Consider the following 27,673-nt stretch of genomic DNA (forward strand, 5'->3'; position numbering starts at 1 on the left):
GGTGGAGGGACGTGCGACATCTTCCGATACTTTTTGCAGGGTACTAATATGTACTCCAGATTCTTATTGTCCGATTTTTTGGAAGCAAAGATGTGCTTTCCTCTCAAAACAGCTCTTTTCAGAGTTCTCATTCCCTGGTGTATGTTGCGCCGTTTGTTGAAGAATAAAAATGCAAGCCAGAATGTATTCTATAATGTTACTTATTTGTTATTAAATTATTAAGGGCACTTGTTTTTTGGTGCACGATAATATAAGCGTGGATATTTCTGGTATTAAAAAAAGGGTTACTTGATTTTTTTTATTTCATTACTGATCAAATTATGTTTTCCCCTTATACTATGTGTTTGTGTCTACCATTGCTATGGTTAGTTTCTTTTTGGCGTCAATCGAGATAATGAAATAAATTGATGTCTAGTTTTTGGAAGCGCTCTTCCTGGAAATAGTCACTCGGGATTCCATAACTCATCTGGATTTTGTTCTCTAATTTTCAGCCAAATTTTGTTCGTTTAGTAGTCCTTTTAGGACATCGAACTACGATCGTTTAATTAAAATTCATACCTCGTTCACACTTCCCACAAAAGTGGAAAGAATGTGTCATTACCGCAAATAGCACTATGATGTCTCTTTGAATATGTTTAAACTTGAGAGCACGATAATGATATGGACTAGACGGCTTCAGAATTTGACAAAGGCCAACCCACGAACTTGAGATTGTGCAATTGTTTTGTTAGTAACACTTATGTCGCAAGACACTTGTGACAACAACCTTTACTTGTAAACACAGTGTTATCCTAGAATTTTAATCAATAAAAACCAAGATTGTAACTTTTATATTACTCACGTTACTTTATTTTGGTCAACCACTTAGGAATAATCGGTTAAAATCAAGGTAGAAAATGTTTCAGTCAATCTCGATAACCTCGAAGGAAAATATGCTAAGTAGCTTTGTGCGCAGTCGCAATAGATCCTTATGCGAACTGCGCATGACATTACGTTAGCCTAATTGAAAGTTTGACAGTGGTTTGATGGATCAAGTGTTTGTCCCTTTAAAGGGAACGTGACGAGTGAACTCCTAGTTGTTGTGATAGTTGTTGTAATCAGTCAAAAGCAGAAGTAGAAAAACGTTGTGACAACTGCACTAGAGAGATCATTGGAAATTAAAAGTGAAGTAACCAAACAAGAGAGTGTTAGAGTGGTCTGCTAATTTCCCCAAAGGTTGCTTCAACAAGTTGTACCTAATAATAATGATACTCTTCATATTACGCAAATTTCATACAAATGTTCAATTGTGCATAACAACAATAGGGATAACAACAATAAAGGTAAACCAATTATAATTAAACGCTTTGATGAGATGCTAAATAATAAAAACAACAACAAATCTTCCACAGTTTTGGCACTTCTTAGATGAACGAAATTATTTGGCAGTTTATTACTAAACTTGTTTGAAGAGGATCACAACTCTTCTAATAGAGCACAATGACCGTGTAACAAGTTATGACCATGAGATAGACCCGCACTGAAATTCAGGAAGCTATCACGCGCACCCATGAATTTTTTATCATGCGTCATTTTCTGTGCCCAAACACCTGCCGTCTAACTTTCTAAACTACATAACATCAGAACACTTCAACTTATTTTCAGCATCACAGCTCCGCTTTACAGACACTTGCTTGAGCCGTGATAATAAAGGATGTTTTTTCCTTCTGTATGTAAATTTAGATACTGAATTCTTATTCATTCCCTCGCACCCCATTGCGCCCAATTTAAAAATTTTCCAAGTTTACAATTTCTACAGATTACATGCAGGCAAACATGATTGCATAGCAATTTTTCTTTTCGGCGCGCGGTGTAGTCGATAAAAAGCTGCTAGTTTTGTTTTGGAAATGTATTCTAATTACTGGCGAAATGAATTTGCTCGACCGTGAAATGAAGTGATACGTTTGACTTACCTTGTCTTGATGCGATCCCTTCTATGAAATATAATTTTAACTGCCGTTGAGAACCTCTCTCAAGCCTAAAACGAAAAGTAAATTCAGACTCAGTTAATTACGATCCTTGACGCGAATGAACAATCCACTTGGGTACGGATATACGAGATCTGTTTCGCAGCTGAGTTTCGGAAGATTCTGTCGACGTTTAGAGACGTTTCTCAGAAGATAGTGCGGATGGCCACAATTTTGAGGTCACGTGATCGCACATGTAGCGTTCCGCTTGTATTTTGATTGGGATCGACTGTACGCTGGACAAGAACTGCTTATCGTGTAAAACACTGAAAACACGGCACAGCTAATTATATATTCAATTGTCGAAGAATAAATTGCGGCTAAACTATTGTAACACCAGAATACGTGCCATTCCGGCATAATTTGTATAAAATTAGCCTGGGCTTGCACAGAGCATTTTAGGTATATATATATATATTTTTTTTGTCAAAACCGCCACGAATGATTTAGCTGCGTGGGTTTGAATATGAATTACTCAGTTGAGTTGTAACCGCAGTTCGATTCAGTTCATGTCAGTTGCTTTAAGTTCAGTAAGATAAATCTCAGCGACAGATTTGGTGAGTACAGACGCGCAATCGAACAAGCCATCACACAACGACACATTGATCAACCCACCGCCATTTCAGATCACTTTACCCTTTCTGCCCATTCTATGGACAACACAGAACTCGTTCCTCTCAAAATTTAATCTATTTTTTTTTAATGTATCAGCTTTAGTACACGTTTCATTTTTCTCTATTTTTGTCAACCAATCATGTCACATATTTCCTTCAGTATCATTAACATTTTGTAACCGTTTTCTCCATATCTACTTAACTTCAGTGTAGCCCCTAAAGAAGGTTTGTCCTCTCTAACCAATATATTGAGCATTAAATTTACCCTTTTCAGCCGTCCGGCCAGCCTTTCAATTGGCTTTATCCAAAAAAATATAGCCTGAACATTAAATTGGAGCTTAAGCAACTTGAACAAAATTCATTAACAGTACTGACAAAAGGACCGATCCCTGACTGGAAAAGCAAAGGAAAACAACACGCACGCTTAAATTGGAATGGTTGTGCTCGTGTAATTATCAGTGTTCGGGGGAACGCGGTCAAAATATCTGAAAATCTGCTCAACAGGCCACGACATTTTTAGAAGCTGATCTCAAGGAGTGGAAAAAGCTTTATCCAAAGCACCACTTGAGCAGCAAATTCACGCACGCACATCAAATTCAGACAAACTTATATACATGGCTTTCAGACACAACCTGTGGCCAAAGTTAACCAGCCTCCAATTAACCATATTCAGTCTATTTCAGGGCACTTGAACCGTCCCATTACCCAAATCAGCCGGCGTTATTTCACCATATCCAGAAAGCAAACAAAACAAGTTTCCATTTTTAGTGCAACAAATGCAAGCACATAGACTTTGGCCTAGAAATGCAAAACGATACACGTGCCTGCAATATTGACTAATACAGTGATTTCAAGAGCTTTATCTACTGATCAGCAGAATTATTCCAAAAAGTTTACAGATGATGAAAGGACATCATTAGCATATCATTTGCATAATCTGCACCACAACTAAAACCCTATAGATTGCTACACAATCTCCTGATTGAAAATCAAATACCGGCAACTGATGAGACCCGCATGGAGGATCAAAACCATGGTCTTGCCGAACAAAGCCAAACAATGGCATAAGATATACAACACGCAAAACAGTTACCCAAAAAGATACTTGACAGCTGAAAATAGTGGCGTTTCGTCATGAACACCCTAAGTGAGACAAGAATCCTTGATTTGTACACCTAAGAGGAACAACGAGCATCCTCGACCTTTTCAGACTTTTCACATGAGAGGCCCGCGCCCCCGAGCGGCAAATGCGCAAATGTCCCGAACCGTAGGAGTTTACACTAATTTTAATCTATGCAAAATAGTTGTATAGCCTGTGAACAGGCTCTCAGCCTGCGACCAGGCTCACATTGGGGTCGTCGATAAAACCAGGAACATGGAACATTCCGGAACATCCCGGAACATCGAATAATTATAATAATTATGCGAAAAATATGCAAAATTAATTTTTTTAAAAATTAAATCAAACAAAAATAAACTGGTATCAGCTCGGAAAATAAAAACAAAAACATAACAAAACAAAAAAAACAGAAAAAAGAAAGAAAAATGAAAGTGACTGCAATTAGTGAAGGCTAGCAACTAAGAAGAGTATTCCATTCCTTCCAGTCGTTCGCCGTCAGTTTAATCATGTGACTGTCCCTTATTCCCAGATTTCGTTCTTCACAGAAGCCTCTTAGCCTCTTAGCAGGCTCTTCACGGAATCAAGATATAAGGAAAGGAAAAAGGTAAAAAGACGTTAAGTCAAACTGTTCCTTCGTCTTAATATATTTTCGATGTTCAAGGGTGAACAAAGACTGATTGTTACATATTATTTATTACTGTGTAGTTAACTAGTTACCAAAAAGCGACAAGAAAAGTAAACAAATGATCACGAAAATGAAGCTTCGCCTTTTCCCGTAAGAATTCGCCGATTGTTCTTCATTTGTATTTAAGAGACATTCCACGTGTAGGAATCTTTGACATTCTTTAATATTTTAATTTGCAACAAGATTCTTATTCACTTGTTCTTTACTTAGATAATATTATCATCATAGGTACAAATGTGTGGTTATTTTAAAATAGTAAACAAGTGTGAAGAATCTTAAGGCTTTAATAGCATTAATAGCCTTCGAGCAGCTAGGGTCTCTTCGTTGGTGGCACGAGCAAAGCCGTCGCCGAACGAAGTGAGAGTCGGCGAACGAAGCGAGCCCCTCACCGGCCTGCTTCGCTCGCTAACGCACCTGTCACGATTTTGCTCGTCGGCTTTGCTCCTGCCGCAACGCATGAGAGCCTGCTTGCAGGCTAATGAAAGAAAGGAGATGAATATGGTCAAGAATAATTCCCAATCTGGAAGATGACCGCAGAAAACACTTTGCACTGACCGAATTATACCAAACTGCTTTAGACTCCTTAAGATTTCTGTACGAAGCTTATGAATACACAAATTAAAGCTGTTCCTTAATATCAAGTTGCAACGAAGCAATTGCAACCCAAGCTCAGCTTTCAGGAGGAAAAAAAAATATGGTAATTTCTTAGTGCTTCATTACACCTTTCACGGGATTTCCACCGTTAATGTTCAACTGAAAACCGCTGCAAAATTTCTGCAAAATTTCTGCGAAATATCATGCAAATCTCAATGAGATATAGACTTGCTTCAAGTCCCCCCACAAGTCGACCTTCGCCCCCGAGCGAACCTTCGGTTAATCATCGCCCTCGAGCGAAGCGAGAGGCAGATCTTTGAGAAAATGTTAATATTGGAAAGAACTTTTAGAAAGTCTAGATGAGATAGTAAGTGCGATAAACAATGTGATCCTACCCTGTTTCGACGAAATCTTCCAAACTGCACCCCTGGACTATATGTCTTGTGTTTGCCACGCGGTTACCATCTGAAGCGTGAAATTGAGAGTGACCCTTTGAAAATGGTGGATAAAGATCATGTGTTGTCAGCATGTTTGCGCAAAGAACTCTGGGATCGTCAGGGGGCAAACATTGCAAGTTGCTAGAAGGAAATGTACAGCGAAAGGCTGTTTCGACGTCCAAAAAAAAAAACATTTCGGGAAGAGATCAAGGCTTTTTCGCCGTTGTTCTATTGCAAATGGATTTGGGCAATGTCGATAAGTCGAAAAAGTAAGTTTTTTTGGTTGAAATCACCGTGAAATATGTGACAAAATCGACCAATAAAACTCCCTTGCGTCCGTTTTTCTAATTGTACAGAAGACCAGGTGAATGGGGATTCCACCAGGACCAAGAAATTAAAACTGCATATTAAGTGGCTGCCAGGGTTCCCTTCAGAGTTTTACAATTTGGACTTACAGTTTGTAAGCCCGACAGGGCAATTCATTCTGCAGAAATTTTTTTCTTCACTTCTTCTTCGCACAATTTATCTTTTCAGTCACCCCCGCCCCCTTGCATTAATTTTTTTGTTTTACCCCAGCCCCCCATCACTTTGCTAATGGTGCGTCCCTTCATTGAGTTCGACACGGCAGAAATGCGACGTATGAACCGGGCCTAAATCTTGTGTTTTCAGTGCTTTCTAGAGGCTTTATTTGGCATATATTTTGCACCAAACGTACTCAGGAGATAAATTATCTCGTGTCACGTGATAGAAGGCCTACCTATGGGCTCTATCATCTCAGGCACTCTGGCCATCCTGTTCATAGACGGACTGGAAACCATCGCCCTCTCCTCACACCTATCTATAAGCCCCTACTAAAGATATGTTGACGACATTTATCTCTAGCAGACATCTGGTGAGGAAATGGCAGACCAATTCCACCATACAATGACCAATCTGCACCTTGAGTTGAAGTATGTTTTGTGAAATGTGCAGTCTCGTTATCGGTCACATTCAATATGACATCCAGAAACCGTAGATGACGATGACGATGACGATGACGATGACGACGACGACGACGACGATGACGATGCCGATAACAACGACGACGACGACGACGACGACGATGACGATAATATATAATAATAATAATAATAATAGATTTGTATAGCGCCATATCCAGGGCTCATGGCGCTTTACAGTAAAAAATGTTATTAAAAATAAAATTTACATTAAAAATTTACATCAGTGATAAAAAATTACTAACAAATAAAATAGCTAAGCTGTAAAAATGAAAGTAAAACTAGGAATCATTAAAACCTTTAAATAAAAACTGACTAACTTAACTAATGATGACGATGACGACGACGATGACGATGACGATGACGATGACGACGACGACGACGACGACAATGACGATGACGATGACGATGACGATGACGACGACGACGATGACGATGACGACGATGACGACGACGACGACGACGATGATGATGATGATGATGATAAATAGTACAAAACCTTAAAATATCGCTATTCGCGCCTTCTCTGTTGACTGTTGACCGCTATTATATTGGAACTACATGTATTGGCTTCTGTCTTTTATAATATGATTTCATATATATCTTTTAAACAGAAACAGTGACAAAGCAGTGTATATTAACACAAAGATCAAACTAAGCGATCTATCGCCTGAGCCGAGACATTTTCAGACTAAATATCAAGACGTCTCCTGTCGGAAAGCGTGATGAAAACCCTCTGTCTGTCGGCATGGTCCATGTTTGTTGTATTCGTCACAGATCGTTGCGATCTTCACCTTCGGAGCATCTATAAACAAATTTTCGGGACATGCAGCTGTCCCTTGACACGACGAGCGTTATCCTTCAGGGTGGGCACCGTCTGCCTCCCCCTACAGACTTTTCCGTGTCATTCAGCTACTTTAACCCGGTAGGTACCTTTCAGCTACCCCTTTCCTCATCCAGTTTACCACTGGCTCTCCCTTTCTCTTTCGATTTTCTTTTACATTTTTTGTGGGCAAAAGGGAGCTAGCTATTAAAGACGATCCGGGGAAAGTTAAGGGGAGGGGGGGGGAGGGGAAATAGGGCTGAGTCTGGAAAAGTGTTGGATCGATGCATGGCTTAATAAGAAGCACAAAATGGTATCCATAAATTCATGGTTAATAGAGGGGACTGGTTATGAAGCCCGGCAAACATCAGAGGAGCAAACAAAGATGCCAAGATTTATGTTTGAAGGTCCACGACCCTGCACAATCTTTTGTTTTGCGCTCATACACTACGCATGAATTACGGAACCAACATGTTTCTATTGGTTAGTTCCTCAGTACGGAGTAAACAACTATTGTGTCAGTTTGTGTACGGTCAAGGCCAAAAAAAGTGAACAAAATAATACAACAAAGAACTTTGTCGGGTTTCATAACCTCTCCCCTCTGTTAAGTATGATAAATTGAAATAACCTTGTTTTTGCCAAAAGAGACCGAATTAAATGTGCTGAATCATCGATAACCGTCGAGTCCAGCTGGTTGTGCCACCTGTTTATGCCGCTGTTGTTGTTAAAGGCAAAAAAAATAAAGTGCTTTCCCAAAGCAGCAGACTTTGGTGGAGTTTCAATTAGCTCATTTTAGCTGTTCGTTGTGGACATGTACTGGTTAAACACTCGGCCAGACCAGTTTAGATTTGAACACCGCCTAGACTTCCATTAAACACTTCTGGCCGGCTCCTAATGAACTTACTAATATTAAATTGTAAAGAGCGTTGTTTCGTGTACTTTTGACTTGTCGATTCCGGTAACCCTATAGCGCATTACAACACACAACAATAAAAACCCTCTCGAGTTCAATGCAAAATCACATCAAGAACGGCCTAAGTTTGGTTCTAGCGCATTTCATTGGCTTTTGGTGGCGTTTTGAGACTCACATGTCCCCCGGGAGTCACGCGAACAACACAACAGGAAATGATGTCGATATTCATTTGATGTTGGTCAAAACATCGCCGCTGAGCCATGGCGAGCACTCATCGCTGAAGGCCTTGAGTTCTGTGTATATCTCCTTCCATGCGTGTGTGATTCACCTCAATCCGAAGTTTCAAACACGCCACGTGGTCTTCAATTATCGAAAGGCCTTAGCCTTGAGTCAGGGAAAATCCAGTGACGATAGGTAAGAAATTTATTCGCTATTCTGTAACATTCACGGTGACACCCCTAGTCCGGCAAACAAACGCTTGCCTAATAAGGGTATAAATGAACTTGCCAAACCTACAAATGTTGCCGCATCCCTCGATATCAGTTTGAGTTCGTGTAGAAACACGCCAGTCGTGGAATGTTTTGACCATGTGGTATATCGTGTTTATTTCACGCCAGTGAGCAGGCGGCCCTTAGTAAAATATTCCCGCCTTAATGGGTCACCGAGCTATTTGCCCACAAGTGGCTTCGTTTTGCGTCAAAATACATCTCGCAGCACCCTTGGCAATATAAAAATAACCCTTCACTCGGCTCACGTTTTTCAACACAGCATTAGGATTTGATACTACGATCTCAAACTATTCAGCATGATCTGAAGCTTGAATAACCAGTTGCAATTTTTCATTGTTGAGATCTTTATAAATGGCAGTAATGGTCATGTTTGCATTTAAGATTAATGAAGTAAGCTATCAATTAATTGGGGCGAGTAACGACGCTCTAAAAAGTCATCTACACGGACTTAAGCCGTGTTTTATTTGCACATTACAAGCAGAATTAGCCATCTTTGACATGGAGAGCGCATGGTTGCGAGCGCCGGTGAAAAATTGGTTTATCGGTAAATTGGAAACGTAAGAAGGAGTAAATTATTATCCAAGAGGATGAATGACAGGTTTTTATGTAGATAAAGTAAAGATCAGAAGGACTCTCTTTCAAAATAGAAAAAATCTTCTCCTAACATTTTTTGCACCTAAAACGTTGCCTTAAGGTTAGAAAACTGACGGTTTTATATCCTTCGCAAACGAATGAATCCTTCGTTGTTAGCAGTCTCAATCTGTACACATCTTGCTTTGTCGAATTCCACCGGAAACGAGCTTTCATTTTGTCCATCACAACGGGCATTAAGGTTTTAATTTGCCAAATCTCCTAACCATTTGTTTTGCACTTTTCCTTCACCATCTTACACAACGCAAACTTGCGAACAAAAGTAGAGCTGATGACATAATTAATTTTCAGTCGCAAACAATTAGCAGGCTATAACATTCAGTTTTGTCTATTGCATGTTTCAATTTAACCAGACATCTCTGGTTTATTACAAATTTCGTCTGCTTCCTGAGAACTTCCTGAAAGGAAATGCCGAGAAAGCTTTCTAACAATACAAATAACCTGTTTTACACGTGATCTTTGACGTCATATCGCCAGATCTCCATGGCAACTGGCAATATCTCGGCCTAAAACGGAAGTTCGCCTTGACCCTATTGCACTTTGTGTCTCCCCGAAAAGAAAATTTCTGTTGTGCTAACATTATTTTTAACATTGCAACCTTCAACATTCACCCTTGGAATTAGGGGGCTTATACGTTGAAGCATGCGAAGCCGAGTTAGTCATGCTTTTGTTAATTAATCAGCATACACTATACTATTAACTCTTCACCAATAGTCCTGATTGAAACTTGAGACCACCGGGAGACTAGGAATAGAACTTTTCGGAAGCAAAACACACTATCGAATATTGCATCCTAGATTTAACTCATCTTTGTTTAAGGACATTAAGGAAGGCTCAGAGCATTTATTTTATTTCTTTACTTTTTTTTGTTTATGATTTCTGACCATTTCTGGCTGTTCTTAACGTTTGTTAAGAGAACTAACAGGATTCTAACGGTCAAGGCAGGTTAATGTACGGGAAAGTGTTAATTAAGTGAACTCTATATTTACCAGTCGCACAAGCCGAAATAAACACTTCTGGCCTCTGCTTTTAAATTCCTCTCTGCTAGAATGTGTCTATGTAATTTTTTATGAAGACTGTCTCTGAGAGCTAAACTAGAAACTCAGGGCAGGTGAACTGAGATAAAACGAAAAAATGCGACACATGGCGCTAGTCTCAAGCATATTTGCCTTACGGGGAACTGAGTACAACGTAAAAAGAATGGGATTTTATATTGACTTCAAACAAAACAATGGTTCTCTTCTTGTCTGTCCTAACATGTTGTCTGTCTCTAAGTGGTTCGGTTAAATTACTAAAGCAATTTCCCACAATCTCTAGAAGTCTACTAGACGTTTACCCTGGGCCTGGCGATCTGCATGCATACCTTACGAGAACCTAGGCTGCTTGCCACTGATCATTACCAACACAACCCGCTGCTTTTAACGTGCGTGGCCCAGCCCGAAGTGTGTTTTTACCGTCAATAACAAACAGCCGGATTTTGTGGTTACAAGGTAACTAATATTATTCGTGGGAGGTAAAAAACACAGTAAACTTGAAAGAGACGGTTGCAATCGAGTAGCTTATTAAACCTTAAAAAACGCATTTGCGTGCTGATAGTCGATTGATTAATTCCAGGTATTATCTTTCTCTCCATAATACAAAAGACGTAAGAGATATATACTGATCCAGCTGGTTATGCTTTGGCGACTGGCTGCATACCTTAATTTCTAAATATAGGCAAGAGGGTGGGTTCTGATTTAGTTAAAACTGCCAATCACAAGTTGATGACGCGAACAGCGCATAAAGGGGCGGTGTGACTTGGTTCAGTCTCTTTCCGGGTATTTGTTCAAGAAAGTATTAGGCAAATCAAAATGACGTTTGCTGTTAATAGCGGCGTGTATGGGATTGCACTTTTCCCCGACTTTTAAACTGTTGACATTGCAGAGAGCGGAAAGCAATTTTTTGAAACCGTAACAACTCATACGTGGGTTGAGTTTGTTGTTGGTTCTCGCCCTGCTCCGAGGGTTTTCTCCGAGTACTGGAAAAACCAACATTTCCAAATTCCAATTCGATCAGGATAGACGGGACCAGCTATAGCTGATGTGGCTTTCTCTGTAAATATTATGATTTAATTTACAAACATGATAAATCGATTAGCAGCACGGTACCTGATCAGTATTAGAGGTTTCTGACGAACTAATTTTAATTCACCTTGTTTGTTATTGTGTTTTATTGCTGATGTTGTCGGGTGTGGGAGTTAGACTGCAGCTAGCCAAAGGCATGATATTGTATCGATATAGTGGTGAGAACTAATGCCGGCTTGTACTCAAAATTTCTCTAAAAAAAAAAAAACCCTGCATCTTATGCGTTTCCTGTCAAATCTGCCAGTATAGTATTTGAAAAGTTGTCACCTACACGGTCTGCTTGAAAACAAAAAAGAACATCGCAACATTGCCCACAACATCGATATTGGAAATCACGCTGTTTTTGACCAGGCTTGTTTTTTGAAAGATCCAGCCTCAGACAGCTAGTGTTCCTTTGAGTCCTAGAACGTTTTTTTTTTTAGCTAACAAGTTTAAAGCGAGCTAAAGGTATATGTGAGGTCTAAAGGGGCACAATACTGCCAAGTCAAAAAACTTAACAAGGTGGAAAGAATTCAAGTAATTGCATAAGTGCTTTGTAATTAACCTCTTTGTGCACATGAAAATTGAAATTCACAAGAGTTCATTTCAGTTATGTCGTAGAAGTCTTATTGTACATGTTCTCGCAACTTGGGGCTAAAAGCATTCGAACACAATACGATAGGAAAGTTGTCTGTACGCCACCGTGTTAGCAACAAGAAAAGCCGTTTTAGCACTCTGTTCGAGCCAAATTTCAATTCATTTGCATTAGGACGAAGATTGCACTATTACAACCACTATTACAATATCGGCCAAGCGTTGATTCTTTAGGCTTTTGAAAAACCTTGAAAGGCTATTTGATTAGGGCCTTTGTTCATTGGCTCCAGCGGCGACATTTGTGAATGGTGGCCTCTAAACAAAAGGTATGCCTTGTGTATTAGCACAGAAATCAAATGTTTGGTATCCACCTAAGGGGAGGAGAACTTTGATTTTATGTGGTTATTACAAGATTAATACGATCATAGTCGCCGCTGATGCCTTTCAAATGCTTGCTAAGCGCACGGCAGGTAATGTAGACCTTATAAATACGTAACTTAGTCAATGAAGTGAATCGAGTTGACGTTCATTGTGAAGTCCTCCACGCTGGAAAAATTGTTTACGTTCTCCTAATATTGTTGTGGTTAACTAACATAGTCAGTTAGATCTTTAAGAGATTGTGTGTTTTGACTCTCCGGTCGAATCCATGTTGCCATGTTTTGCCTCAAAGGCCTGAGTAGAGAATCAAGTGCGTATTGACCGTCTTCGTACATTTAACTCAGCTTGTACCAAATCTTCAAGACTAGCGTCGCACTAAATCAATGCCAGATTAACGGCAGTGTTGGAGCTATCGCCAATGTGTAAAAACCGCCCCATCTTATGGCCAATCTTTCATTCAAAATCCGTTTCTTCGGTCAAGCGCATTTTCACGAAACACGTTAATTTAAATGCGAATTTGTACGGTAAAGTCAGGTTGACGCATCAGTCAATGTGAACAATGGACTATTTCCTGTTTCGCATATTTATAAGCGACTTTTCTGGTTTCTTAGTCAATGTCAAATAAACTTCGTAAATTTCAAGAGAAATTTGTCGCCAACATTGCTAACAAGCTCGGATCACTAAACTGTACGAAGAATCAGTTTGGTGAGAAAGACCTTCCAGTTCGTCCCTCTCTCACTGGTCTCGCAGCCATGCTGTATTCAACAACTTAAAGAAGGCTTGACCATAAGGTCACCTTGTCAATGACGTTAAAAAATACAGGATAGTAAGGAAAATCTATGTCATTCCTTTAAAGTCAGTAAGATTAAAATCGAAGCAATTCGAAGCGTTTTTCTCGCTGTGAGAACACCACTAGAATCTATTGTACTCCTTCAAAAGGTAGATTGAGTTCTACAGTTGAAATGGTGCTTTGATGGCAGGCCCGTAGCTAGCAAAAGGCGAACCGAGGGAACTTGCCTCGGTAACAAGTTTGAATTTATTTGTTTATTTCAAGTTCCCATAAGAGACTACGCATTAAAGAAAAATAAATCTATATCAAAGAAACGTTTGTTCTGATGTTGCCTCCGAGTCGGTAAGCACTTAAGGTCTGGCTTCTGCCCGTGAATGGTAAATTGGTTGTGTTCATATGTTATTAATATTTGACCTTCTAACAAGTCGAAGAATACTTCCTTTACAGTGCTTACTGAAATGAAGACACTAAAATTGACTGAGGAACAGAATTTTCCATTTTTCCCAATAGCAGGGCCGTGTAATTATGTTTGGTCTCAACATGGCCCTTAGGCACATTTTTCACCCTCTTTTACAGCTACAATCATGAGAATTGAAGTACAGTTTGGAAGAGATATTTACGACAATATTCTGATGTTAATACTTCACGATGGCCTCGTTCGCGGCATCAATTTACTATCAAACAAATTACACCCTGTTACATATTTCTACATGTACCCTAGACCACTTGATTTTGACACACACGTGTCAGGGTAATGTAGTAACCTTCCCCGAGATTGTATAACCTAATGTGACGGGGCAAGTTGGGGGAGGGGGGGGGGGGGAAGGGGGGCTACAATATGCTCGACATACCTCGAGCAAATTATATTGGCAATCGCTACCTTTCTAGTTTTCTGATTGGTTTACTGAATCCCAGTTATCAGCCATCATACCTGTGCTTTGACCGTATAGATAGAAAACGAGTGCGTCTAGGCTCGCTAAGTTTAACATTTTCCCGCCGATCTGCAAAAGTTCTGTCAGGAAAGATGGCTGTAACCAACAGACTTGCCGGGTTTTCTAACCCAAAATTGTGCAAGGAAATAATGGGAAACTACAAGGCGTCACAGAATGTCATTAACTCAACTACGTACAGTATAGAGCTTAGCTTGAAACGTTTAAAAGAAAATACGTATATAAAATGTGCAGCAGAAGCGACTGGATGAAGTAAAAAAGCAGCAAAATTATTATAAAGATCAAATACCGACCCAATTTCTCTCACGGAACTGAGTGAAACCTGATTTTTGACTTAAAATTAGTCTTAGCACTTCGGTAAAGTTTGTTACCTTGCATTTGGGTCTTTTCTTTTTATACTTCAGCGAACTTGATCGATTCTGTCTTGATGATAGCGGCGGCCGGCGTGAATAAGTCTTGCTTCATTTGACTAGAAGAAGACGTGTACGTTCAACAATGCCATTATTTTCAGATTCTTCCGGTTAACTTTTCTCGTTTGTGGCAATTGTCCAGAATATAGACGAGTCAAGCGAGGAATATTTCAGACGAAAACCTCTGCCTCGCTCGCTTTAAGTTCTCCACGTTTCATTCAACAAACGGCATGTACTAAAACCCGAAACAACGAAACGAAACCATCGAAACGAAACGACCGAAACGAGTAAAATAATAAGTAAATAAATGAAAAAAGTTAAAAAAAAAAAAACAGCCTCGATCTCTGGCACGTTACTATGGCAGCCTGATCTCGCACCCAGATCCACATGTGTGACATCGTTACATCTCAAACCTGAAAGATGGATGAGCGCAAGGGTGTCGACGACGACCACGAAGACATCGAGAAACAGGTGAGTATTTTTCACATTTTGAATGGCATTCTAACTGAAACAAGAAATGTAATTTATCGCGGATTCGTAGGCAGTGGCGAATCGACAACGCTGAGCCCAGGATGTACGGAAACACAATCTCAAGAGTATCCGTGAAGAGCTGAAGCGCCTAATAAGAAATTACTTTGAGAACTGCAGGAGTCACGAAGGCCTGACGTTAATATGATTAAAGCCTGTCAAGTCGCCCTCGTTTTTCTTTAGAGATATATATTAAAGAAAGTCCTGGTTCGCACGAAGAATGCTGCAAAGTCATTCTCGAAAAGACCATTCGATTCGCCACCGTCTAAGAATCCACGATACGACCAGAAAACCTTTCTTTGAAATTAGATTTCTTGTTTTAGCTAGAATACCATTCAGAATGTGAAAATACCTACCTTTTTCTCGATGTCTTCCTGCTCGACACGCTTGCTCTCATCCACCTTTCAGGTTTGTGATGTCACGATGTCACACATGTGGCTTAAGAGCAGGATCTGGGTACGAGATGCGGCTGCCATAGTAACATGCTAGAAATCAAGGCTTTTTAAAAACTTTTTTATTTATTTACTTACTATTTTACTCATTTCGGTGGTTTCGCTTGTTTCGGTGGTTTCGTTTGGCTCGTTTCGGTCGTTTCGGTGGTTTCGTTTCGGTGGTTTCGTTTCGTTGTTTCGGGGTTTAGTACATGCCTCAACAAACACCGTGCCACAAATGGTTCTTTCTCATGTCATCACGTCATTTAGATTACATTGAAATGTCCACATCCTTAAATCGATTGAAGAGCTCATCATAGAATTGCTGTTTACTTGTCGTTTTCTCTGTCTCTTCAAAGCAGTGAAAAATTCACCGATTTCGTTAACCTGAATGATAAATTGCTGGCTGATGTTTAGTTCGAATTGACCACCTTTGCGCCTATGCACCGCTCTCTCTGATTGCCTTCTTACTCCATTTGAACGTGCGAAAGCAAAGCAATATAAAACTGCTCAAGTCACGCTCTTTTTCCCAAATTCAAAGCATGATTATGACCGTCGTGATTTCCACTCCCACTTACCGGCGAGGACGAGAAAGGATTGGTGAACAGTTACACGAACCGATCAAGCAAGCGCGGGAAAATACTGACGGAAAAGAAAATCAAGAGTGGCTCGTGATTGGTGGAAAAACTACCAAGTTTGCTCCCATTGGTTGAACAACGATGCATGATTTCTATAAACCAGTTGAAGAGCTCGGCAATAATTATCGAAACACATGTGAAGCGTCGACCCAACGAGGTAAAAAGCCATCGATCGTTTCGCTTTTTGCACAAGACGATAAAAGAATAATACAGCAGTTAAGATGTGAAAATAGAAAATTTACCCACGCGCTAGTGGTGGCCAAACTGGCATTCAGTCTTTTCTATGAGCAAATTTACGAGTGCTGTAGAAAGCAGACTCATTATTTTACCTTGAAGAAGAGAACTTGTGCCCGAAGGTTTGAGCAGAGTTAACGGGTAATCTCGAGAGACCAAGATCTTTTCAGTTAATCATTCTCGTAGGAATCATTCTCACGGATGCGTTTTAGTTCTCTGCCTCTTTTAGTTAAATTAAAGTTAATCTAAGGTTCTCTCCACTATAGAGACGTTCCCATTATACAGTATATCGCAATATAAAAAGGGTGTTGTAGTGCTTCAGTGGGCCTTTGTTACATATTTTTTTATGTTATAATTCAGAAATCATAACGTGGTCCCATCTCAGTTATTCTGATTAGCAACTATATTGACTAAGCGTCCATTTGGTCTGACAATTATTGGAGATGGCAACATGCATTGTTCATCTTCGGATCAAAACACGAAGGCTGAATAAATTCTTTTTTCGATTTATATTACGGAATATAACTTCTCTTTCGTTTTATGAAAGCGATATTTGTTTATGTATACATGTATATTTAATGTGTATATTTAATGTCAATGAAATCTTCTTAAAAGAAACAATAAAAACGTCCCTCATTGTCTCGCATTCACGTTTTGTATAACCCGAGGACGAACAAATCTACGTGTCAATTGCATCGAACAAGAATCGATAAAACCCGCCCACTTTGTTTTCTGAAAAGAGAAAACGACCTCTTTTCAAATGCATAAAACATCATGAGGCGTGTAAGACGAGCTACCATTCGCTGCTTGCAGCGACTGTCCACTTCTTATGTAAATAAAGGGGGTGGCTCAACTTGAATTGAACGATGCAAAGTTAGAATCGCCTTCTTTTTAAATGATACTGAAGTTCGTCACTACGACACGAACAATCTTAACCCGTTTGACAGCGCCCACGCGAATCCATAGAACACGCTTAGTCGACATTTACAGCTGTGAAATACGGCGGATTATTGCTCTTTCGCACTCAGGAAGTGTTTTGGTGGTTTTTCCAGAGCTGATAATCACACTACTTCCAAGCCGGTGATCACGTCCACCAAACAACAAGTTTGTTATTTTTATTTGTGATGATAGTTTTGCTAATTTTGAAATTATGTCTTCCGAGTAATGTCAACAAAGTTTTGAATCGAAATCAAACGGCTAGCGACATGAAGCCAGCAAACTCGAAATTCATGTTCGCCTTGATGATGATAGTGCAGTTGCCAAGATACGCGGTCTTGGTAGAGGAATAGCTTTTATTCTTTTGCTGCTGTCATATAGTGTACTTGCTGTTGAAAAAAAAATTATAATATGTACGTGGCGTTTACAACCACCTTGTAACTATGTGATCATGAATTCAGTTTTCAGCCCAAGTTTACATGCAGCGAAATGGACTCTTGACAGTCGCTTGGCGAGTTATAGCAGCGAGATTTCACAAAAAAGTAAATTGGTTGTATTAATTGTGATAACAGCTCCCTTTGACGGTGAACCACATTTAAAATAATATTCATAGGTAAACTGTAGTTTAATACGAAAGAGAACAGCAGTGCGACTTGTGTACAAACTGTGACTGCGTTTACAGAAACAACAATTTGGCAACGAATATTATTTGTAATAGCAATATTTCCAGCCGCTCCCGAAGTTTTTATCAGATGTCGAAAAGATTTTTTTATTGTTTGTAGCCGGAAAATTTTATTTTTTTAAAGGCATTAAAATCAAAATACAGTACTGCCGTATCTATACAACAGGAAGCTAAAGCTACATAAAGGACACTTGCCAAAAGAAAAAAAAGAATTATTCTCAATTTCAGTTTTAGAATTAATCAAAACACTGACGGTTACAATGTCAATCAAGCACGAGTTTACTTGAAAACTCGTTTCTTATTGGTCGTTGGCAGCATAAAGCCAGCCTTCTTCACAAAGATGAATGATTAGGGATTATCCGCATACATTGAAAGAAACTGCTTGTGAAATGAATTCATTTCTTTTGACTTGAAATAAGTGTACCATTCATTATCTTAATAAATATTTTTTTCTTTTCTTCTAGTTTACCCGGGAAAAAATGTATTGTTTATGTGTTTGGAACAAACAAATTTAGCGTAAATTGGAAATTAGCTAAGCAGCTTTTTAGGCAGAAAGCAAGGAAGTCTCGATACGTTAGGATATTCTCGGTGAGTGAATATTGCAAGATTCTGCAGATGTTTTTGGTGTGAAACTTTGTTTGTATTACTTAAACAATTAGCTAAAGAATTTCAGAAGCAAAGTCCTGGAAGAATTTTTCTTTTCATCTTATTTTATTCTCAGGTGTGCTTGCTTTTATAACGTGTATACGCTTTCTCGAAATATCTACGGAAGTACTCCGAAAATGGCGTATGATTGTGCTTCTTGATGCGAAGTCCAAATTTACGCTAGCGGTGAAAATTCTCCATAATTTCAGTCAGGATGAGAGTGAAGATCAGACTGCATATTCTTCCAGGGTTGTTTTTCAATGACCGCTATGAACAGCTGACTTCTTTGTTTGCTTTTAGAACCACTGCTAAAAGAACAATAACTTTATTCTGCCAGTGTTTTTACAGTTATCGCACGAAAATATAGAATGTTGTGGCGCTCGGCCTCAAATGTCAACTGGACAAGACTTAGAAGGTTATACCTTGGTTTTTTGATCGTATGTTATTGTTAAGCTCACTAACTGTATGAGATCTATTTTTCTTAACCAGAAAAAAAAAAAAAAACTGCTGGTTGCTATATTAGATTACGTCGAGAGTGCCCCCTTAAACCAGCAAGGCCCGCTTTGAGACCCTGTGTTTACTCATGTAAGTGACCTGAGAAAATCCTCCAATGTGAAATCTCGAGTTTAGCTGTAGTTTCAAACGAGCAGTTGCCGCAAAATATCATTAATTTGGTTACAGGCTCGTGCATTTCGGAATTGATTTTTCGCTTGGTCATTTAATCGCACAAATTTAACAGTTGCGAATAAGGATTTCTAGCAGGGGATATTTTTCTTCGGTAGCTGGAAAACATAAAATGCGCGTATGAATCTCTCCACTGGGTACGCATAATAACTTCCACGTCATAAAGAAGCCTTCTATATCAATCATATTTTGTTAATCAAAAACGACTAATACATTTTTACATTTAGGAACCCGGCAGCTTAAAAGCTATCGTTTATTCTACGCGTGCAGAAAATTTTACCTCATGGGGAAAAAAAAGAAACGAATTTAAAGGAAAATTTCAGCTGCTTTCCTTAGCTAAATTGATGACATGTATGCATGAAAATTTTATGCCCTGCCTGACAACCTAATCTATTTTTGAATTAATTAACATTAAAGATAAATTTTCAAATTTACTTTGTTTGTAGGTAGGTCAGTGAATTTTCTTGTGGATGGAGCTTGAATACATAGACTTGGAAACTACTGGAATTACCAGTACAGGTAAGCGAACGAAACTTCAACTGAATCACTTAAAAAATGACCAGTTTGTTTCCCGCCACAAGAAACCGAATGACAATTTAAATATTCGACTTATTTGCGAGTCCGGGTATAGAAATAATCTTTATTGACTTGTCGCGAACCTCGGGGAGTGCTAGTCAATAGACTTAGGGCAGTGGAGGGGATTCTCTAGGAAATCGGTTCACTTTTACTTATTCGAAAAAAAAAAAAATCAAAGTGAATACGGTTAAATGCCGTGCGCGGTATTTTAGTCACAACCAATTATTCAACGTTCGACAGAAGCAAAGTTTGTCGCTAAATGAAATTCGTCGCAATTAACTTTCACCTGATATTGTATGTTTTGTGTGCACTATTTTGCTTTTCGCGTCAAAAGGCTAAATCCTTCGCAACGTTTGTCCGTCGAGTTCGCTTGTCTTTTGCAGGCGTGCTATAAGTCTTTTTCATGGCCCTGAAGAAGATTCTGAATAGTAGTAAAAGACAAAAGAGATGACGAAGGGCTACGCGATTTGCAAGCCATTAGAATTCAAGAACACCGCCGAAAGTTTGAGTTTGTCTTTCTTGTTAGCGGGAAATTAGATTTGCTCAGTTGACGACTTGCTTGTTACCAAACTCACGCCAGACTAACTGGTAAGTGAGGCAGAATATTAGTTGTAAACCTCGCGAGCAGGGCGGGCCAGTCGACTATCTCGGTGGTCTTTATATACTGTCTAGAAGATTTTTAAGACAATCAACGAATGTTCTGTTAGTCACTCAGTTTGTGAAATGAGTATTCGTACATGTTCCGCTGGTTTGTATTGAATCACATGAATGGAACTGCGACGGTGATGACCAAGCCATTGTCTTACCGTTGAGCAAAAAGCTGTGTTGTATGTATAATCAGTTGTGTTGAATGCACCTACACCTCTAATAAATGATACAGCATCACAAGTCGCAGTCTTTTTTAAATATTTAAATTTTTATGGGGCTCAGATTTGAATTCCGTTGATGACTCAGCGATAATACTAGGTCTTGCCGGCTGGATATTCTCAGAGATTTTATTCACGATCTGTTTTCCTCTTGGTGTCGACTGAAGGCGAAATTTTTGTTACAATAACGTTACTGTTTTGTTTTTTTCTGATGGATATATACTCTTTTGACTTATAAATTAAACATCGAGGTTCTCTACAGTTATAAACCCACAGACCGTGCTCCTGACATTATGTATCCACTGATCACATTGAATTAAGCTTTCTACACCTTATTTTGTATTAATGTCTTCATGAAAATGACATCTATTGCTTCACAGTCTTCGATCGAAATTTTCCCATTTGTAACCGTCATTTTTTTTCCTGATCGTCGTTTTAGTCAAGTCTATCGACTTTTGCAAGGGCCTTCCGCAATTGCGTCAACGGGAAACCTTTGATCGGGAAAGTCACTATTTCTATCCCAAAGAACATGTGTGATTAGTTTCATCCTCGCACGCTGAAACTGAATTGCTTTATGATGACGTTTTTCAGTTCGACGTTGCCACTCATGCTGTAAACAGTTTTTTTTTTGGTTTTAGATCTCGCCGCCTCTTTACTACTCCAGAAAAAAGTTCATGTGTTACAAAATCGTTTCCTAGCCTTGCAGGAAACAATTTCATCTGTAGCCTCATGAACAATTTATAAAAACATCGAGATTTTTCTTCACTCCACTGTTTTGACGGAGCTCTCGTCTGCACTTTTTTTTTTACACTGAACCCTCTTTGAAACAGAGCGTAAAGGATCAGTTACCACATTCGACCGACGGACTTGAAACCGCTTCTTTAAATTTTTGTAGACTGGTCGATAAATTCCATATGGACCCTTGCGCACCCAGAAATAACCGCCTAGGAGGAAAGCCTACTTGAGAGAGGAATGAATTGCCCTAATGCGAACAGGAAGATGTTTAATAAAAGCAAACTTTTCAGTTGAATTAGCTTCCATTATTTAAAAAGGTGAATGCCGGTGCAGCCTTAAAAAACTCATCTAACTGTCATAGATGTACTTTCTGATCACTGTTCGATAAATGTGGCTTTTGAAACAGGTCTTAGCTCTCGAGATGATCTGTCCAAAACACCAAAAGGGCGGGAATCGAAGGTAATTCCTAACGAGTGCACAACATAGACATGGTCATGCATTCTTTGCATGACTGGAGCATGATCAGCGCATTTTCAGAGCATGTCTGAACGGTAGTCCAATTTTATTAAGACTGATCATTGTTTGAAATCCGTTCACAGTGTACTTTATCCAGTCTTGACTATGTCTCTGTTGGTTTCTATCTTAATAAACTTGCTCTGATATTTCCTTAGTTTAGGAGGTGACTTAAATTTATGGCAAAAAGTGACTCAATATATCGTAGCATGCTTCCTTACAAAAAATTGAAACGGTTTAAAAATTCTTCTGACTTTTGGGACAAAGTTCACTTGTACAGTTTAAAACCACAGCCGAGAAATACACCAGTTGTGAAGGTTTTGTATGTTTATCAGTTGCGTTCTCGCCGCAGGATTAAAACACTTGCTTTCAGATTTCCACTAGAGATCCCAAATTAAGAAGAGTAGCAAATTAAAGGAAAACAACATCAGCGAATTGGAATGAGATCAAAAACTGCCGATGTTAGCTTTTCAGTTTGTTTTTCTCATCGTGAATCATTGCACGACCGTACATGAGTTTTGACACTCATCGGCACCTTATGTACCGCACCCTCTTGTTATGAGTAAAAAAGGTGTCTTTCACTACATATAGAGCATTTTATACCTCTTTAACCTAAGTATCTCGTAGAAAGAACCACGGTTGTAATTCTACTGTGTGTAAAGGACCTCTGGAACGCGGTCACGTAGAATCAGATTGTATTGCTTGTTTGAAGTATTTTTACGTACGTGCACGTAACATCCTGTCTTGTGGGATGGCGCTGAAAAGGCGTGAAAGATTCCATTCCCACGATGTTTCAAAACACTTGCGTTGCGTGATCATGTCTATATTTATATAAACAATGTTGATTTCCATCAGTTCTTTCGGTGCGTGAGTCATGATGAGATCGAGTTTTTCTTTGCTTCAATTCATCACTAGATTATATTTTGTTTGATCGTGGTGGAACTAAAAGGGGAATATAAAAACGGGTTAGTTTTCATTTTCAAGACTGTTTCATGTTTGAAATTCAGAAATTGTGTATCAGTTGACGAAACCTGTTAAAATGATCATTGTAAAACATTACAAATCTTGCGTGTGATGTACTTTACTGTCACGCAAATCAAGAAATCAAAATTCGCATCACGCGTGTGCCACCTTAGATTATAAGCCCCGGCGTATCTTTCGATTGGTTGTTCCGTTTTCAACCTTTGTTCGTCTCAATGGCCCCCTTGTTCACCATTGTTTACCAATCTGCATACATCTTGTCCAATAAGGACCACGTCACGTGTGGTCAATAAAAATAATGACAAAACAACGTCAACTTGTCACCACTTGTCCTATTTTTGCGATGCGCTTCTTAAAATTCACGCCAGCGGCAGCTCAGAATTCCAGGCAGTTTTACCGCCAGAGTCTTCGTTCACTTAAGCACGGAGCGAGTTGGTGCTTGTCGCTGCAATTTTCGCGGTGTTTTATAAGTGTTTTAGGTGATTTGACCGGAAATTCTAAAGCGCGGGTGATTTTGTGTTGGCGGGTGATTGACAATGCGGTACATTTCGGGACGCGTTTGATTGGTGGATAGCTGACATCCAATCACTTGGATTGCATGTGTGTCGTTTACAATGAAACTTCGCTTTTTTGTCTGGGAAAGCCTGACCGGGCGAAGCTATTCGACGCTGTATATCGTACAAATTTAAGGTTTCAAGCGTAGATTTCGATAATTACTAGACAGTTTGCGATTCAGGAGAAAAAAAGATAATAACAGGAGGCTCTTTTGACGATAATGATGTGAGGGGAGAGGAATTCTTCTGCGAAATAGGAACTTCGCTTTCGAAAGGATTTTACTCGAAAATTGGATTGAGACGTTTCACCTACAACGTGATGGTTGTTAAAGTAAGTTTTCCCCCTTCCTTTTTTATGTCTGATGATGTATAACTTATCACAGAATTAAGGTGAATAATTTATTGTGTAGAGGTAGTTTCGAAAGATTTTGGCGCTTTGAATTACAGGGAGTTAGACCCAGTGGTATATTGTTGCGGCGAAAGTCGAGTACGAACGCCGCTTAGCCCGGCCGGGCGGCGAAGCTTTGAACTCCAAACTTGCCTCCTTGTAGTTATTTTGTAAATTAACTCAAAACGTACTGATGGCGGGTTTTATTATAGCATTGCGAGAGGTTTCTGACCCGTGTATACCGTTAGTAAGACATATAAACATAGCGGTGTCTTGTATTTAAAGAAAAGAATCGAAGTTGGTAAACGTCCATTTAGCTCTTGTCCTCAACCGCTACAGAACAAATCCAAACCGCCGAATATTCCGACGTTTTGGACCTCGCTATTCTTTCCATCGACGCTATTCGTAGGATTTCGCGAGCTTATTGGTCGGGATTGGGTTTCAGTTGTGCCTTTAAGCCCGTGTAAGATGGCATACATAGGATTTCAATTTGCCTTTGTGTTAGGTCAGAAGATAGTTGTAAACAGTTCTCGCGGGGATCTATTTAGTCGAGAATTTTCAGCTTTACGTTGAAATGCTGCACAAAATCTCCGAGTTCTGAGTTTTAAATTGACTTTTCAATATCCCTCTTTGCACGGGTGATTAGTTCTCTTTCATTACCGAAGCAGTCTTATTGAAGTTTAATATTGTGATCATAGATTCATGGTTTGCAATTTTCGCTATGATACACAGAATACATAGTAGTTCATATTATTAAAATAAACCATTGTGTGTCCTCTGTAGAAATGGATTGTAAAGAACCATAAATGTACCATTGAGAAGGTTGTAGCTAAATAATTTAAAGAATTTTGTGGTTTCTCGTTGGTTTATTCCACCGAAAATAGGCTGAATTTAATTTCTAGTTATGCCCAGGGATTTTACTGATCAACCGCTTCTTATGCAAATATCGAGACTTTCCTTTGCTCCAACGAGAAATTATTTTAGTATCGGCTTTTTCATGCTAATTTGCTGATCATGTTCAGCGACTCCATTGTGGGTCGACTTCTCGTTTGCCAAGCTGAAAAATTCAAAAACTACTGGTTTTGGAAAAAGAAAAACAGAGCGAAAACGAAGTTTTAGAATTGGGTTTGATTTGCATTACACGCTTACTTTTTCCGTGATTTGCATTTTCGCATAAGTGTTCCAGTCGCAATTGGTGAAGTATTTGTTTTATCTCGTATATAAGGTCATCAGAGTGCAGTTTCTCTCGTCTCTGTAGTTTGATCCGTTTTGCTGTACAGGTTTTAAATTTCTGGGAACTTGCTATTGTTTGTACTAAGCCGATCTCTCTCCCTTTGGATTAGACTTATTCTTCGATCGAAGATCAGTGTTTAGAACGTTGTGCCCGAGTTAAGAGAACAAGTGAGTGTGAAAGAAAAACAATACGTGGTTATTGTTGCTTGCAGGAATTGAATATTCGAACAGTCCCTACAAATTCTGAAAATGCTCGTCATAGCTAGCAAGTGGGTGAAATTCTAGAAGTCCCCGTGGTACGTATTACAGTGTAGCCGATCTAATCAAATTTGTCAGAAATAGAAACAGAAATACGAATTACGAATACTAGGAACTAAAATTTAAAGACCCCTAAATTCAGAGGCAATCTCAGGTAGTCTTATTCTCAGACAAAAAAAAACAAAAAAAAAACCAAAAAAATAAAACACAAGGATGAAGTTTACATATTGTTTGTTAGGTGTAGAGGTGATTAGTGCAGTTCTACGTTTGTAAATTGTCAGTCACGTCATCAGAAAACAGGGAAGTCGTAGTTCTCGCACAACTGTGATATCAAGGATACTTTTGTACCAAATGCTTAGTAATCATGACTTGACAACTTGCTCATCTGATTTTAAGTAAACTTCACTGGTAATTCCTTAGTTTTGCTCAAGGCAAGCAGGCAAATTTAGTGCTGCAATAATACATATATTTTATCATGCTATGTGGTTCTGTATATGTTGTAGTGTGGTAATATTTCAACCTGGATATCATTTTCAAAGAAAGTCTTCGCACATGCTTTTAGTTGAGGGGATTTTCAAAATCCTATCTTTTTATCAGCTACATTGAGCAGAGCAGATGAAACATTCTTATTCAAATTAGGGTGTTGAAAGAAATTTATTTTTTTTTGTTTAATAAACTCATTTTCTGTTACCAGTTTTTTGGCGTTTTCTGTATATTTGATAATCCAATTACACTTCTTTCAAAAGGAATTGAAATTAGGAAGATTTCGTTTGGATGATGTTAGGCTATTTTTTCAGACAAAAACAAGTATGTATCTAGACTTTTACCAACTATTAAAGGTGGTTTGTATTTTGGGGTATATTCCGTCTTTTTGTGTTGTCTTTGTGAAGAAATGTGGAGTTTGGAATTTTTCCTGGCTGAAGACTGACTTAACGAGCTTTGATATTGTCATTCCTTACATGTTTTCAAGTTATCCTTTCTTAGAAAGAGTTAAAGTTCTTTCTGGTTAAAGCTTGATTTCAATGAACATTCCCCATGCCAAATACATAAAAAGAAAAATATATATTGGGTTCGTGCACGCAATTTGTGAAATTCTATGACATTAATGTTCAGTTAGTAGTGTTTTGTCTGAGCCCTGTTGGTAGACCTTATTGATTAATTAATTTCATTTTGTACAAAACTTGAAGGGTTGTTACAGTGAGTGTGCTTTTTCTGTTTTGTTCTTTATTTGTATCTTGATCTGATAACTGTGTATGTATTTTAGAAAAGACGTGCCTGGAGTTAGTCACTTTGTTGACTTTTTATAGAATAGTTGCTTGTGATCTTTGACCTTTGTATGAATCCAGTTGCATGAAAGAATTGTGGTTTAGAATTCAGTGATAACCTTTCACTTTTAGTCATTGTTTGAATTTGAATTATTTTCATAAGAAGGACATGTAATTCCTTTTATTTTATTTTAAAGGTCATAACAGTACAATCGTTGCCTCAGCCAGGTGCCCTGATAGTTATTATGTTTTTGCAGTATGATTGCAGCTGTGAATGTTTGTCATCTGATCAGTTAGTAATACTTGAACAACAGTAGAAGCTGTATATTTAAATGACAAATTGTTACTGGTACTTGGTGGTGTTGCCTAGTCTTGGTGGAGTTAAATTTAGTTCTTTGTGAGAAAAGCCTGTTTTGTAAGATCAGTGTGCTGAACCACACCATGAACTAAACATTTACCCATGGTAGAAAAAAGTACATATAGTGTTTCATGATACATATCCACTGTACATAGTCTCATAACATATTTTAACTTGGATTTAAATTTTACTATTGTAAATAGTTATAGGTTTTTTTTTTTTTAGGTATTTTCTTCTAATTTAACTCGTTTTTGTTATGTCCCCGTATTAGTAGGGGAGTTTTTCCCCAGCTAGTTGGTGGATGACATTCTTAATAAAGTTTCTATCTATCTATCTACATGTATTGGTAAATAGGCCACCCATGTTGAGCAAATAATATTAAAGTGCACTCAGTTATCTTGATGTATTTTAGTACTGTGCAACCAGATAGTTGTGAATTTCTCTTCCAGTTTTGTTTGTAATTTGGGAGGGGGGGGGGGGATTGAGGAGAGGGATGGTCTTAGTTTGATGTTTGTGCACTTCATCCTAACAGTGTAAAAAGAAGTTACTTATATATATATATTTTTTATCACAACTGTATTTAAGATCCTTCTT

The 27,673-nt window shown here is 38.7% G+C and overlaps 2 protein-coding genes across 14 annotated transcripts in view; one reads left to right on the forward strand and one right to left on the reverse strand.

Moving 5' to 3' along the window:
• LOC110054552 (uncharacterized) overlaps nucleotides 1–14,913 on the reverse strand; it is a 21,140-nt gene extending 6,227 nt beyond the window's left edge. The window contains exons 1-3 of one of the 4 annotated variants that reach the window (XM_020760893.2): nucleotides 14,536–14,913; nucleotides 5,415–5,484; nucleotides 1,953–2,017 (exon numbers count right to left, since the gene is read on the reverse strand). The gene's annotated coding sequence lies outside the window, so the exon portion shown is untranslated. Of the gene's footprint in view, nucleotides 1–1,952; nucleotides 2,018–5,414; nucleotides 6,498–14,535 lie in introns of those variants that run through there. The other 3 variants (XM_089296650.1, XM_020760892.2, XM_089296632.1) reach the window with 3 other exon arrangements.
• The window catches only part of LOC110054549 (zinc finger MIZ domain-containing protein 1-like), a 41,512-nt gene continuing 22,288 nt past the window's right edge, over nucleotides 8,450–27,673 (forward strand). For 3 of the 10 annotated variants that reach the window (XM_020760881.2, XM_089296575.1, XM_089296610.1), the window contains exon 1: nucleotides 19,799–19,871. Coding sequence is in view for 5 of the 10 variants with exons in the window: in XM_020760886.2 (XP_020616545.2) it covers nucleotides 19,823–19,871 (49 nt within the window). In the remaining 5 variants the exon portion in view is untranslated. Of the gene's footprint in view, nucleotides 8,605–12,379; nucleotides 12,517–17,280; nucleotides 17,510–18,732; nucleotides 19,084–19,798; nucleotides 19,872–23,493; nucleotides 23,909–26,918; nucleotides 26,950–27,673 lie in introns of those variants that run through there. The other 7 variants (XM_020760886.2, XM_020760884.2, XM_020760885.2 and 4 more) reach the window with 7 other exon arrangements.

This window comes from Orbicella faveolata, unplaced genomic scaffold (assembly GCF_042242905.1).
Source record: "Orbicella faveolata isolate gen_17 unplaced genomic scaffold, um_ofav_v1 contig_1, whole genome shotgun sequence".
Taxonomy (NCBI): Eukaryota; Metazoa; Cnidaria; class Anthozoa; order Scleractinia; family Merulinidae; genus Orbicella; species Orbicella faveolata.